General features: G+C 32.9%; 1 protein-coding gene across 2 annotated transcripts in view; it reads left to right on the top strand.

Annotated features, from left to right (window-relative positions):
* Positions 1-2,882: 2,882 nt before the first annotated feature.
* Positions 2,883-15,011, top strand: part of LOC123635512 (serine/threonine-protein kinase TNNI3K) — a 273,749-nt gene continuing 261,620 nt past the window's right edge. The window contains exons 1-3 of one of the 2 annotated variants that reach the window (XM_045547740.1): positions 2,883-2,987; positions 3,588-3,696; positions 14,880-14,965. In XM_045547740.1, coding sequence (XP_045403696.1) covers positions 2,948-2,987; positions 3,588-3,696; positions 14,880-14,965 — 235 coding nt within the window. In that variant the 5' untranslated portion in view covers positions 2,883-2,947. The remainder of the gene's footprint in view (positions 2,988-3,587; positions 3,697-14,879; positions 14,966-15,011) is intronic. The other variant, XM_045547741.1, reaches the window with a different exon arrangement.

Genomic DNA, 15,011 nt, shown 5'->3' with positions numbered 1-15,011 from the left:
GATAAGGAAATCTTATGAACTCAAAACAAAGTAACTCAGAAAGAATATAAATAGGCTCATTGCAGGAGAATTACAACATAGCTATGTATGTACAGTAGTGGTGTAATAAATCAGTTGAAGTGATGGAGACATTAAAACTAAATTTAGTTTTAATAAACTAGATTTAATTCAATAGAAAATGAAGCTTAGTCAAAAAGGAATAGTTGAAGCAATAAGATATTTACTAAACATATCCTGACATTTTTTAGTGAAAAACAAATAAGCAAATGTAAAAGAAAAAAACATACTATAGATATATAAAAGGGGCTTATATACAGATATTGTTTCTTTAAAACTGGGAAATTGTTATAGTTCAATAATAGTTAATATTTTAGGTAATCATTGAGATTAACATTTCCTGCATTTCTTATATTGCTCTCTTCCCCTTCCCCTTTTTATTCAGCAAAATGTAGTGCTTCAGGTTGTTCGAGAATACAATTGAGTCGCTGATTGAATTTTCAAGCTCATAGCATAAATGGTAGCATAGAAACCCAAAGCATTCATTTGTAAAAGACAAGTTTTTTGAGAAAATAAAAATATTTTTGAAAATCAACACGAAAAATTCTAAAAAGCAGTGTGGCAGATTTGTGTTCCAAACAGGAAATTGGTAACAAAATGCAAGATAATATAAGAGCTAACTCTTATTTGTAGAACATAATATATCAGGTAAGTATGATAATTCCATTTATTATAAGACATTTTCCACTACATAATGCACCATTGCTCTGTCAGCTCAAATACACAACCTTCCTGGTATAGTTTTTACCCATAATATAATCCTTTCTTCTGGAACTTGGATTACCTTTGCTGAGAAAAAGGTGTGGGGAATCTTAAATTTGTCTAAACATTCACTTCAAAAAGGGAGTGTTGTTGGAACATTCAATGCTCGTAAATATGACACCTATACATATTAAATGAAAACTATGTCCTCTGGATGTGAATCTCAAGATTGAAATGTATTCCTTCTAGGTATACTAAGATTATCTAAAAGAAATATACATTTAAAAATTTGATAACTTTTCTTTCTGTGTTTTCCATTTATTCTGCATCATACCTTGAGTTTTTTGTATCAATAGAAATATGCATATATAAAGAGAAATGTCCCTGAAGGTGAATTGAAGAGAAAATATGGGAGACATATCAATAATAATGTCTAGTTTGGATGTTAGAGTCATATAGTCAGAATTGATTCCAGACTCCACCACCTACTACCTACTCTGGATTTTCTCATCTGTGATATAAGAATAATATCTACCTTGCAGGATTATAGGAGACATAAATGACAAAATATACATAAAGTGCTTAGACTAGTGTCTGACACAGCAAGCATTCAATCTTGTTACTCTTAATCTTATTGTTTTTGTCATTTATTATCTTATGAATTTCTATATGTAGAAAGTAATGTCTTAAATTCTTATCTATTCTTATGGTCAGAATAATCAAGCAGTTTAAATTAATGATGGTCTATGTTGAAAATTTCTTACTACAAACATAATTTTGTAGATCTTATATAGGCAAAACCTACTATTCATTTCTATTAGTTGCATGCCCTAGGATATGAGTTTCCATAATTTATTTATTTATTTATTTTTATGTTTTTATTTCAGCATATTCCTGGGGTACAAATATTTAGGTTACATTTATTGCCTTTGCCCCACCTGAGTCAGAGCTTCAAACGTGTCCATCCCTCAGACAGTGCGCACTGCACCCATTAGGTGTGTATATTCCCATCCCCTCCTCCCCTCTCCCATCTGCCCAACACCCGATGAATATTACAACTATATGTGCACTTAAGTGTTGATCAGTTAATGCCAATTTGATGGTGAGTACATGTGGTGCTTGTTTTTCCATTCTTGGGATACTTCACTTAGTAGAATGAGTTCCAGCTCTATCCAGGATAATACAAGAGGTGCTAGATCACCATTGTTTTTTGTAGCTGAGTAGTACTCCATGGCATACATATACCACATTTTATTTATCCACTCATATATTGGTGGGCACCTGGATTGTTTCCATATCTTTGCAATTGTGAGTTGTGCTGCTATAAACATTCTAGTGCAGATGTCTTTTTTATAGAATGTCTTTGGTTCTTTTGGGTAGATGCCCAGTAATGGGATTGCTGGATCAAGTGGTAGTTCTACTTGTATCTCTTTGCGGTATCTCCATATTACTTTTCAGAGGTTGTACTAGTTTTCAGTCCCACCAGCACTAAAAACCCAGATATAAAACCATCCTCATGTAGTCATCTAATCTTTGACAAAGCAGACAAAAACATACACTGAGGAAAAGAATCCTTATTCAGCAAATGGTGCTGGGAAAACTGGATAGCCACATGTAGAAGACTGAAACACGATCCTCACTTTTCACCTCTTACAAAAATCAACTCACGGTGGATAACAGACTTAAACCTAAGGTGTGAAACTATAAGAATTCTAGAAGAAAATGTTCGTTATTTATTTACATAGACAAATTCTATCACCAGTCACTCTTTCTAATTGCCATTATTTTGGCTCAGGAGAAAATGATCCCGAAAGAAGATCTAGGTATTTAATAGCTCTTTTGTGAACTTCAGATGTAACTGAATCACTTTTTAGATTTATCAAAGAATGGCCCATGATGATATGTGTAGGTAATCAATTGACAGAAGCAAATAATCCTATTGAAACATTGGCTATTTATTTTTTTTTGATACTGTTCTTTTAAACAGGCTGATTAGTTCCCTTTAATGCTTCCCCTTGAAAGCACACATTATTTTGTTCTTTGTCATTGTGGCATGACATTCCATTTGGCAGTTGGCTTATTTTTAGCCAGACTATCAAAGTATTTTCAACTGGATGGTCACTGCACTTGAACTTGGAACTTTGTAACCTGAAGAACTGCACTGAAGAAAATAAGACACTTCTAACAAATGGGAAATTATAAATCTAGACCAACCCAAACTTGTACTGGTAATTATTCTTATTTTCTTAAATGTAATATGGTTCAATTATAGTTACTGATAACTAACAACTCACTGGAATGTGTGTTAATTTATATACAGAGGATAAGACAGCGTATTATATGAAAGTGTTGGGAAGACTCTGGATTCAAATCATTTTTCTGTGAAAGATCCTTTTAAGAGACAGAGAATTTCTTACAAAAATATTATTTTAGTTCCTTGGTATAATTTTATATAAAATAATTTAGAATACTGCTGAATATAGGGATTTTAGAATTATATTTCAAGTATCTAGTATTCAAAAACTAAAAACTGTCTTGCGACTAGAGATTGCTATAATTAAAATGCAATAACATCAAATGAAATAAGTCAAATATATTCTTCCATGTAAATATATTATCCAATATCAAATGTGTTCTTAATTACTACAATTCAATATGATTTCATTTTAAAGGTAAACATCTTCATTTTAAACTCACAATCAGTAATTTAAGTATGGTAGAATCCAGAATTAAAAAAAGGAGTTTTGATTACTTGTATGTTATGATCTGTGTCTACATTTTTTAAAACACAAAACTATGAATCAATCCCATTTGTTTTTCTTTGCTAGATGAATGGAAGAAGAAAGTCAGTGAATCTTATGTTATTATAATAGAAAGATTAGAAGATGACCTGCAGATCAAGGAAAAAGAACTTACAGAACTAAGGCATATATTTGGGTAAAGTTGTAAGAGTTATTATTTCTTTGTATAAGTGTCTTTATTATCCACCTTATTTTTTAGATAAATCTCTATATTTAAAAAAGAAAAGTCATGTTCTAAGCCTCAGAATGTCAGATTATCTCTTCTCGATCACAGATATGGTCCTCAAAGTGCAGACATCTCACCTTCTTAAAATATGACTTGAATTCTTTAATCACCAAAGTTTAAAAACAAAGGAACCTAGGGGCCAGCCTTTAAATGCAAGCTATTGCTTATCTGAATAATCGTCTCTGGAATTAGATCATTCATGTAAACCATGCCAGCAACAAACAGCAAGACGTCTCTTCCCAAATGGTGGTAGAATATTGGCCATATTGTTCTTTTTGAATTGCTAAGGTAAGTCCAATTTTAACAAACCCTCTGATCTTTTGACATTGAAAGGCTGTTCCTTAATGGAACTGAGTATGATTCTGCCCCTGAACAATCATATAACAATATATAATATTGTCTTCTGGCTTTCAGGGGGTTTTGTTCCATAATAACAAGAGAAAAATAGTCTGGGATAGTGTCACAACCTTGAAAGACACAAAATGCTAAGAAAAGAGGAGCAGGACCCTTGTAAACACAACCTTCCAGAGAAATTGAATCTAATACTGAAAAACTAGATGCACTTTAGAGAGTCAGTAAAGTTAGCTGCCTAAGGAAAATTTCCATATAAGCCAATTAGCCATGTTCACTTAAAGCTGTGTTATTCATATAACACACTCATGGCAAAGAACTCCCTCTGTTTTAGAAACAAGTGTAAAACAATGATCAAATGACATTGTATTTTTCAAAAGAAATTTTAGATATACTAAACATATAAGTCTCACATAACTGGCAAATAAAATGATCCATGTATAATGTAGTTTATATGAAATTTGTCAATGGAGTTAATGAGTCTTTCACAAGTGTTCAATTTAAGGTTTAGGAGATAGGTGATTCCCTCTGTTGTTTGGCCCAAAATGTTGAACTCAGCACTGATATGATGAGATACCACTGGGCTGACTTTTGCAAGTAAATATCATATGCTCAGGTATGGAAAAACATTTAACATTCCTGTAGAGATGTGACCAGCACTTTAGGATAGTAGATTTATACATACATACTTGTTTTGTTGGAAAAGAGATATGAATATAGAACTTAATTATACGCCCTCTAGCTCCTATTGATTCAAATCAATATGCTGAATGAAATGTGACTAAACTGAAGAGATTTTCCTCAACTTTGTAAGGTCAAATCCTCATTTATTATTATTTTTTAATTTAGAAAGTATTGTGCAAATATATCAAGGATAGATTAAACTAGACATATACAATCCTAAGGATTAGACTTAAAAATGGATTTAAGATGTAGGTTTTTTCTCATACCACTTCAACAACTACCAGCTATTTCGGCAACCCCTGCAATAGCTAACTTTCTACATTTCTACTAATTACAACAAATGTTAACTTCTGTTTGCTGATTAGCACTATGGGTGGGAGGCAGGGGTCAGTGTCAGAGAGCTTACGGTTCAGGATTTGTTGCTTTCCAGCTATATTCAAGATGTTCTAGACACATCATATATGGGACATTATTTAAGCCTCACCATAATTCTGTGTGGTGGATAATATTAATTTTGGTGGATAATAAACTAAAGATTGGAGATAAGACATTGTGAATTGTCAAGATCATATGGTCAGTAAATGCTGGGATGTGATTAGGAGCAACTTCTGCCTAATTTCATAGATGGAGCTCTTTCTACTATACTCTGCTTCTTGCTCCAGGAGTTCACAATTTGGTTGAGGGGGACTCACCTATATAAATAACACTCACAGAAGACAAGCATTGACAAGTGATAAATGAAAGGAAAAACAAGATGATTTCTAAATACAAAAAGAAGATTTGGATCTTGATTTATTCATTAATTTTGAAAAGCACTTTAGATAAAAAGCATAGTTAAGTAGAGGTATATAGGCAAAAATGGATGAGTACCATAGAAAGTCTAGATGAGGCAAGAAAAAGTAATGTACTTTGTTATCTAAGTTGAATAAGAAAGCTATGCTGGTAAGTGGAAGTGTTTTGGAGTCATATTAATACAAATGTGGTTTTAAATCAAGATTCTTCTATTTATAAGCTGTATATCCCTGGATATGTTTCTTAGTCTTCCTGAGCCTCATTTGTATCTGTAAAATGAAGTGAATGATAACTAACTCACAGGATATGTGCAAAATGTTATAAATTAAATGCTAAGTATAGGGCCCAATGCATAGTAGGCATTGAATAATTGGAAGTTTCTGTTATCATGCATTGGATTGATTGAATAAATAAGGACAGTTTGAAAGACAGAAAGTTTACTATAAAATGGGAGTAACAAATAGTTTATTAAAAGTTAGGAAGTAAGAAAGGATAAAATATTTTCTATGAAGAGGATATTTTCAAAATTATAAGTATAAAATGTTAGAACAATTAAAGATGATGGCAAAATAAGAAATATAGCTTTTAAAGGTTGTAATTAAAAGGGATTTGAAAAATTTTGAGACCAGAATATTAGAAAGCTTATCAAAATGGATGCCAAATTCTAAGAATAATGATGGGGCATTTTTTTATTTGTTTGGAGACAAGGACCAGTAGCCTGGTGCCAAAACCATTAAGGAAGCTACAGAAATTTCCTAGTAGTCAGAAGTGATGACAATGAAACTAAGGAGAGAATTACCCGCAGTCTAGAATCTTGTTTTTCCAAGGGCTAAGGAAAAAGTAGCCTGCAGTACTTGCTAAAATTTTAGATTCCACAACATGACCCCGTATCAAATTAATCAGAATCTCTGGGGATATCTTCCAGGAACTTGAATTTTTAACAAGCTCCCCAGACAATACTTATGCATAATAAAAATGATACCTCTGCTAAAGTTTAAAAACTATGCCTCTTTCTAGAAAGATATTCAAGTTGCATGGAGAACTCTTTGCCTGAGGTAATGTTGGTGAAGGAATGAAAGATATGGGAACAGAAAGTAAGCAACTAGTGTGGTCTATAGAGAGAGAGTCAAGAGAGAAAAACAAACAAACAAACAAAAATAGAGCACTCTGCTTTGTGATTCCATCCAGGCAGATAGCATCATCTGGAAAGAAAGGCAGTTGTTTCTAGGGAAGAGTTCTAAGTATTTTCTTTCTTTGGAATAAAATGATGAATGACAGGAAAGAAAATAATAGTGTGCTGAGGAATATAAATGCTCTTACCCAAAATGTTAAGGGTAGTTGGGAAGATTAAACGTAATATTGCATAAAATCACATTTGAGTGTCTATGCCATTTTAGGTGCTAAATAAATGTTAAAATCTCTTTATTTTCATCTTTACTTGTGTCTTATACAATGTGAAGAGTACTTCTATGGTGAACAATTGTGTTATGCTGCTTAACATCAACCTTTTTCTAAACATGTAGATAGCAAGAAAGCTGTATAGAATGCCCCAAAAGAAACATTTAACACTAGAGTCACAGGTGAAGGATCACTGATGTAAACATAGGTTTGTTTCTTTTTATTTTTTAATTTGCTGACAAATTTCTGCATGGCATTCCTAGTAGATAGTAATTCCATTTATTATAAGAGATTTTCCACTACATAATGCACTCTGTCAGTTCAAACACACAACCTTCCTGGCATAGTTTTTACCCACAATATAAAAAGAGTAATATAATATTAAACTTTAATAAGACAAAAAGAGCTTAATTATAATCTTGCTTATGCCAATTAATAGCTTTGGAATAGGAGCTTGATGTGGGAAAGGAGGAGGATGGAAATGGAATGTTCTTTCATCTTCTACTATAAAACTGCCCTCACTCATAACTTTGGGCATTTGTTGAGGTAGACAAATGAGAGACAGAAATAAGGAAAAAGATAAGGCAGAAGGAGATGGAAAAACAGAAGTGGTATGTTAGAGTACCATTGTCTGAATATTTCTTCCTCTGTGCTGCCTCTAGTCATTATGTTTATCAGTATAATACCACTTACTACGTGCTGTTGTCTTTATCCAGTTCAGGTCTGTCTCCCCACTAGTATGTATTCACCAAAGGCAGCTTTTTGTCTTATTTAGCCTTATTTATATTTGTATGTATTTGTAATACCTATATGTATAGCACTTGAAACGAAAACAAGCTAATTACTTAGTGCCTACCATATGCCAGGCATGCTATCAAGTATTTTTACGTGCATTAGCTCATATAATCCTAATGGCATATGTGTAAAGTGCTTTAGCACAGTGTCTGGCACATGGTAAAGACTTAAAAATGGTACTTAAAAACTACTCATTATAGTTTAACAACCCTCTGAAGTAGGTATTGCAATTGCCATTTTATACCTGAAGAAAATGAGGCTAATCAAATTAAACTGACTTGAACTAAGTTACACAACTTGTATGGTTGAGCTAGGATTGTACTCAATGTTTATTTGATTTCAAAATGTATAATCATCATGATCTTAGTTCTCCACCTAGGAGGGTGAAAGAGGCATGGATCAGAATTATCTTTGAAAAATGTTCATTTTCCCTATGCAACTCCACAATTTTGCTATATTCTATATATTAGAACTGCCCCTGAAGTTGGGAATAGAAGAGTCTATTTTTAAAAAGCCACCCCCAGGCAAGATGTATTATTCTTCTATACTCCTTAAAAACCATTTACATGATGGCTTTCCACATGTGACTTTTAAAAGGTTTCTAATTAAACTATTTTGTTTCAGTATACTTTTAAGTCATAAGAAATTTTAGAACTATGTTTTGCTAATTTCATTATCAAGCCTATTCTTTCTATGCTTAATCTGTAATATGAAATTTGAAACACTATGAGGAGATTCCAGAGAAGTTTATAATTTTCAAATTTCATAATTTATCAACATAATCCAAAGAAACTACCTCATTTTTAATCTATTTTGGCATTGGGTAGATATATCTTGGTAAATAATGATAATATCTCACTTTGAAATTGATAGTTTAATAAATATACAAAAATGGTCAAAGAATGCTCTGTTTCATGGGAAAGCAGTCACAATATTTAGAGGAAATAAAAAAATGAAAGGAAAAAAAATTGAAGAAGGCTTTTTGAATGTACCTTTTTGTTTATGTTCCCTCTGAATAGTTCCTCTGAACCCAGCTGCATTCTACCATACTCATCCTGAAAATGAAATATCTTCTCAAAATGTTTTTCAAAACTACAACCAAGTATGAAATTTAGTCATTACAAAATGAATAGCCCCAGAAACATTGCAGGATGACCTTATTTAAGAAGAATAGATATTTTCTATCAAGGTACCAAGTAGAATACTGAAGGGGGTAATGTCATCTTATAATTAAAATAAAATGAAAGTATTATTTAGCATATTTGTGTAGTTTATCGTGCCAATTAGCAACAAAACTGAACAAAAACCAAGAATTACGAAAAAGAACTCAAACTAAAGAGAAAATAAAGAATTCACATTGTCCCAAGACAATCGACTTCTATAATTCTTTTCTTGTTTGTCCAGGTAAAACTAGTTATAAATAATAATTTTATAGAATCTTGTAAAATCCTTGTGAAGCAATTGATCCTCAATCAATCCCTTTATCTCTCTCTCTCTCCCCCGTTCCCCACAGCTTGATATCTTACTCTTATTATCTCTCCCCCTTTTACCTTCCCTTTCTTCCTCCCTTCCATCCCATACTGCCTCACATCATTCCTTTCTACTTCCCTATCCTTCTTACAAGCTAAACAAAACATTTAAAAAGTGAAAGTAATCAATATCAATGCTTTAGTCAAAAAATATGGTAGCAGCTAATATTTATAAAAGTCTTATAAGCTCTTACCCATTTAAAACTCACAAAACACCATGAGATAATTATCCCAAGTTTATAATATTTAGCGACTCTTGCTCTATCTGTCATTATATCTCAATAATTGTTTATTGTATAAATGAATTGATATATTTCACATTGTTAGTTTTCAGATTTGATCTGGGAAATATTTAACAAATATCTTTCTGGATATTTCTTGGGGATGTATGTTGGGGACAGATCTTACTGATGATTTTTCTACTTCTGTTGCTTGGGGTAAGTGGGGAGAATCTACAAAGAACTACACAAGAAGTTACAATCAGCCATTTGAAACCTAAATGATCAATTTGGGAAACTAGACAATCCATAAGAAATTCTTACTTTCTTTCTACTTTCTTGGCCTTTCTCTAAATTTCAGCCAATGAATTAATTTAAAAAATGCATCTACCTCTCTGGATGTCTTAGACAGCAATGTGTTATTTTTTGGCCAACTGTTCAAATGTTACATTTTAATAAGTTCCCACTTGTGTTTATGTCAGGTGTCTTTGAAAAGAATGAGGTCATGAGAAAGAAGTTTAATTAGATCACAAAACTGCAGACTTTTCTGGGTAAAAGGTAAAGGCTAAGAAAAGAATTCATTAGGCTACAAGAAAGAAAGTAACCTTTGGGTACAGAACTACCATTTTTAATGATTAAGGAGAGAATTTACTATTAGAAATGCATTCATAGTAGTGACTTTATTAATTAGGAACTTCATTCATGCCCCAGCATGCACTATGAACTCATTAGGGTATGTTAAGTTACATACAGTGTGGCATGGCAGGTGATGAAAAATGTAAGGGGAAATTAAAAAATAAATTGAGCTTAGGGTATTAGAATACATAAGTGATGCTCAATTGGCAGTGAATTTGACATACACAGTTACTTTAGAAGAGGCAAAAGAAGAGAAAATGAAATTTCTCTCCTGGGAATGATTGCTTTAAAATCGTGACTATTTTAATTACATGTATCAAAACAGAAATGTTTGACTGGAAGTTAATGGGAAGTGAGAATTAGGATTCAAATATAGCCCCCAAAGTAACTCTCATTTTAAAATTTTACATTCCAGTTATTAAAGTTAAGCGAAAAATTGTACTATTAAAATCACACTTGACTGCCAAATATTACAGGAGTCTATTCTCTGTTGATTCATTTTGTTGACATTAATAGAAGTTGTGTGAGTTCAAGGAGGATAGAATTCAAGAGAACAAAAGCAACAGGCAGAAGCTCAGTTTAAGGCAAGGAACTTTTTAGTACTTTATATTGAGTCACTTATAGATGGTGAAGATCAGTTCAAGATCCAGTGAGAGAAGGAATAATTGTTGAGTAAAAAGTCACTAATCTCATCATGCTTTCAATTTTATTTATATAAACAATAAACATTGATTTAGTGTTATTATTTTTTTAAAAAAATAAGCAATGGACTTTGGCATCTTGTATTTTCTGTTTATTCAGTGTTTACTTTCTTCTGCAAAGCTGATCAGGGCATTAGATATCATGGCTAATACTGCAGTCAGTAGCAGGATTCTATCTCCTCCATATATTTCTAGAACTGATGCATTTAAAAGATCTGGGACTTAGTGAGTAGTTTATATCAAGAAGACTGTTGAAAACAACTCAAAGTAAGCATTAAGAGCAGAGGTGAGGCACATAGTAGTGTTCAGCAGGTGTTGTGCCAGACTTATGGAATGGATCATCAAAGTTCGATCATAGAATAAGAAAGCACTTGACTCTGTCTTCTCAGATAAAGTGATTTTGATCTCAGCCTTTTTTTTCCCCCTTGTATTTTTTGTTCTTTAAATATCTCTGGTGTTGAAAATACAGTAATATTAAAAGTTTGAGAGAACAAGTTTAAATTAAAGACTCTAGTGTACAGTTCTGGTTCTATGTGTAATTTGAATTTGCAGGGCACTTTGATGACTAAAAAATATGTATAAATAAAAAACAGACATCTGAAAGTAAACTAATTTCTCTCATACCTCAAATTTCACATTATCTCTATGGAGAACTTCAGAAATCAGAAATCTCTCCAAATTCAGAAATCTCTCCAAAAAAAGGGCGGGGGGGAGGTAGCATTTGATAAGAGACTGGAAAAAGGAATATAATCCCACTGTATTACAACTTCTGCCTGAAGCAAAGTTCTCTCATACTCTGACTAAGTCAGATTTCACAGATAAAGAAGGTCTAAACTCTGGCAGGGTACTGTGATATAGTCCCAGGTGAGAAGAGGAGTGATTCTATTAATGAAATCCTTGCCTTTGTCTGAACAAAGACCATTGCCACAGGTGGGCCCTAGAGAGCCACAGGTAGCCTTTCAAAAGAAATGTAAAGCTAAAATTCTCTACCTCTTGAGATCCTTGGTACTCTCAGGACATTTTTCAGTAGAAATGAGATCATATCCTTGGCTTCCCAGGTGAATTTCAAACTGCCTCCTGCCTATTTAAATCTCCAGCAGCTTTAGAGATAGCACAGTCCTTGGTGAGTGAGCCAAAGACTCATATCACTTGTAAAGTACTTACACTTGAAAGGTCCTATAAATTCAGAACATTATCATCAAGCCACACAGTTAAGAAAATCAAAAGCTATTGGAATTTTAAAATGGAAAAAGAAAAGATGCTATTCTCCAAGTGCTGCTAAAAAGAGAAAGCCTGTAAATCTAGGGTCATAGAAGGAACTCACTGAAATGCTTTAATTATTAGTAAAGGCAAGCTCAGTGGTTTATTTTTATAGCCACGGAAGTACAATATTCCTGAACTTTTCCACCTTACTAACCTTCTTGCTTTTCGTGTTCAACTTCTCAGCAGCAAAGTCCATGGACATGTTTACTCATATTGAGAAACATACTTCAACTTGTTTTGGATGCCCTATGTAGAAGTACAATAAACTCTAATGTTTATAAATATTGATAATATATCAAGGAGTTTAGGATTTCATGAAAGATACTTAAGAATTTAACTCACTTCTATCAGTACTTTCTCTCAGCTCAAAGAATGGTGCAAACAAAATTATTTCTGATAAAAATGTCACTGTTTTAATCTTCAACTTAAAATGAGCCTAATTGTAAATGATAAAGCTACTTATGGTATATGCAGTAACTTCACAAAATAACATGTTTCTTGGAAATATGTAGTCTTTGCCCAAACTAGGCTTTTAAACCCTTAAAGCCAATTGTTTTATAAACATCTTTTTTGGAAGAAAGTAAACTAGGTACTTGAAACACACTTGGAAATGTGTTTGCAGGTCACAGAGATCTTCTTTGTGGTTATGACACCAAATAATACTACAGGTATTCTGCAGAGCTGAACTCTGGTTTTCAAAATACACAGATTCAATTTTTCTCTAAAGTTTGTGGGAAATCAGTGTGTCCATGAATAAAAAACAAAAAACAAACAAACAAACAAAACTGTGACTGGCAACTGCGGCATGATGGACAATGATTCAGAAGTTCTGAGCCTCTGTAGCTTTTCTTCCCTTGTCCTCCTATTACCCAGCAAAAAAAACACCCTATAAAACCATAAGACAGAAAACAAAGTGTTGGGGTAAAGTAAGAAAGAGAGCCCTTTTGTTAATGTAAAGAACTATATAACCTGCAGCCTAAGAGGAAAACAGGGAAGGGTGTACTTTCTCTTGAGCTAACTGTGATAAACTTAATAGCAAATACTGAAAGAAGAAAAAACTTTGGAGCTAGCTCCTATGGAGCAATAAACTCCTGAGAAAAATTAGTTTTTCAATGTGTATCTCTAATATTACATAGCCATGTTTTGATGTTTTAAAAGTAGAAAAAATCATCTCAGCAATGTAGGTAATCCTTAAAAGCTTGGTCTTTATAGATACACCAGAATTCAGAATTCTGGTTTTTAATTAGTTTTTCCAACTTGGGAAAGTTATTTAAAGTCTTTGAGCCATAATTTCTTCAACTATAAAATAGAGAAAATAATATATATGACATTGTATTGTTGTATGGAATAAATGAGGTTGAGTGCTTACTGTAGGAATGTGTTATGAGTAATGAGCACATGTTATGTGATCAAAAAATGGTTATTGTATTGTTTTTACTATTATTACCAACTTTACTGTGAATGCATAACTTTCTTTTTGAAGTGTAAATATTGGGAGAATTTTAGCATAATTTTTGTTGGGGCTCAGAGAACCATACCCCAAAATGAAGGCCTCAGAAGCAAAGTTTATCTCTGACCTTCGGCTCTCATGTCTCTGGTTCCTCATTCTCCCTCCAGGCAAACCCCAGAAACTAGAATCCCTCTTCCCCAAAGCAAGTCATAGAAACCAGAACTCCTTTTCCTCAAAGCCAACCATGAAACCTAAAAATATTACTTTAACTTTCCCTCCACCTTTCTGTGTAAAAACTGGCCATAAAGAAATGATCGGGGGGAATGGGCGGGACATGGGCAATATATATAACCTGAACTTTTGTACCCCCATAATAAGCTGAAATAAAAAAAAATAAAAAATAAATAAATAAAAGAAATGATCTGACCTACATTGTTTGATTGTATGTCACAAGACTTCCATTCCAGAGAGGGTCTTGCCCCATACCCAGAAGGAAAGAATGCTTCTCAAAGATGCCAAGAAGCATCTAGACAGATAGGCCTTGCTGAGTTTCTCTACTCAGTCTATTAGCATCAGATCATATACATTTTGTCCCATCATATTTTTACACAGCTGTCCATACTTTGTTGAACTTTAACATAAAATAGACAGTTTCCCCTGTATCTTTGGGTCTGCATTCTGAAGGCTCTTGGGTCACTAAAAGTATGATCTAGTAAATTTGTATGTCTTTTCTCCTATTAATCTGCCTTTTGTCAGTTGATTTTCAGGAAACTCCAGAGGGACAAAGAGGAAGTTTTCCCCTTGCCCTTACAGATTTAAACCAAGTTGGAACTTCATTGACCTTTCGTATTTGATAAACTGCAAAATTTTCTGATTTTCACAATCAATTTTACACATATAAGCATTCCATGCTCACAGTGACTTTCAGTCAGGCTCCTAGAAAATGTTTGACGTTGTCTTCATATGTTTTTAAAAACAACCACCAAGTTTGCTATTGTGACACATAGCACCTGTCAGTGATTCAGGAGTAACTATTGGAATCAGTGTTTTAATCAAGTCCAGTGGCATCACTACACTGTAAAACTACAGTACTCTCTCTCAATTTTAATTCTTCGTCATATAAAGGATTAAAAATTTTTCTCCAGGTGCAAAAAATGAAATATAAAAAAAAAACATTTCTGAATTTATAGTAACAGAATTTGCTTTTATAATTTCAAAATGAAAAAAAATATACTAAAAGATGAATTTTGTGATCCTCTGTAAAATATTTTTTCAGATCTGATGAAGCCTTCAGTAAAGTCAATTTAAATTACCGCACTGAAAATGGGCTGTCACTACTTCATTTATGTTGCATTTGTGGAGGTGAGTACTTTTTAAACTAGTTATACATATGTGTATTTGTGTGTAT

This window comes from Lemur catta, chromosome 3 (genome assembly GCF_020740605.2).
Source record: "Lemur catta isolate mLemCat1 chromosome 3, mLemCat1.pri, whole genome shotgun sequence".
Lineage (NCBI taxonomy): Eukaryota > Metazoa > Chordata > Mammalia > Primates > Lemuridae > Lemur > Lemur catta.
Note: the sequence above shows the minus strand (reverse complement) of the source record. Positions and strands in the feature narration are given on the sequence as shown.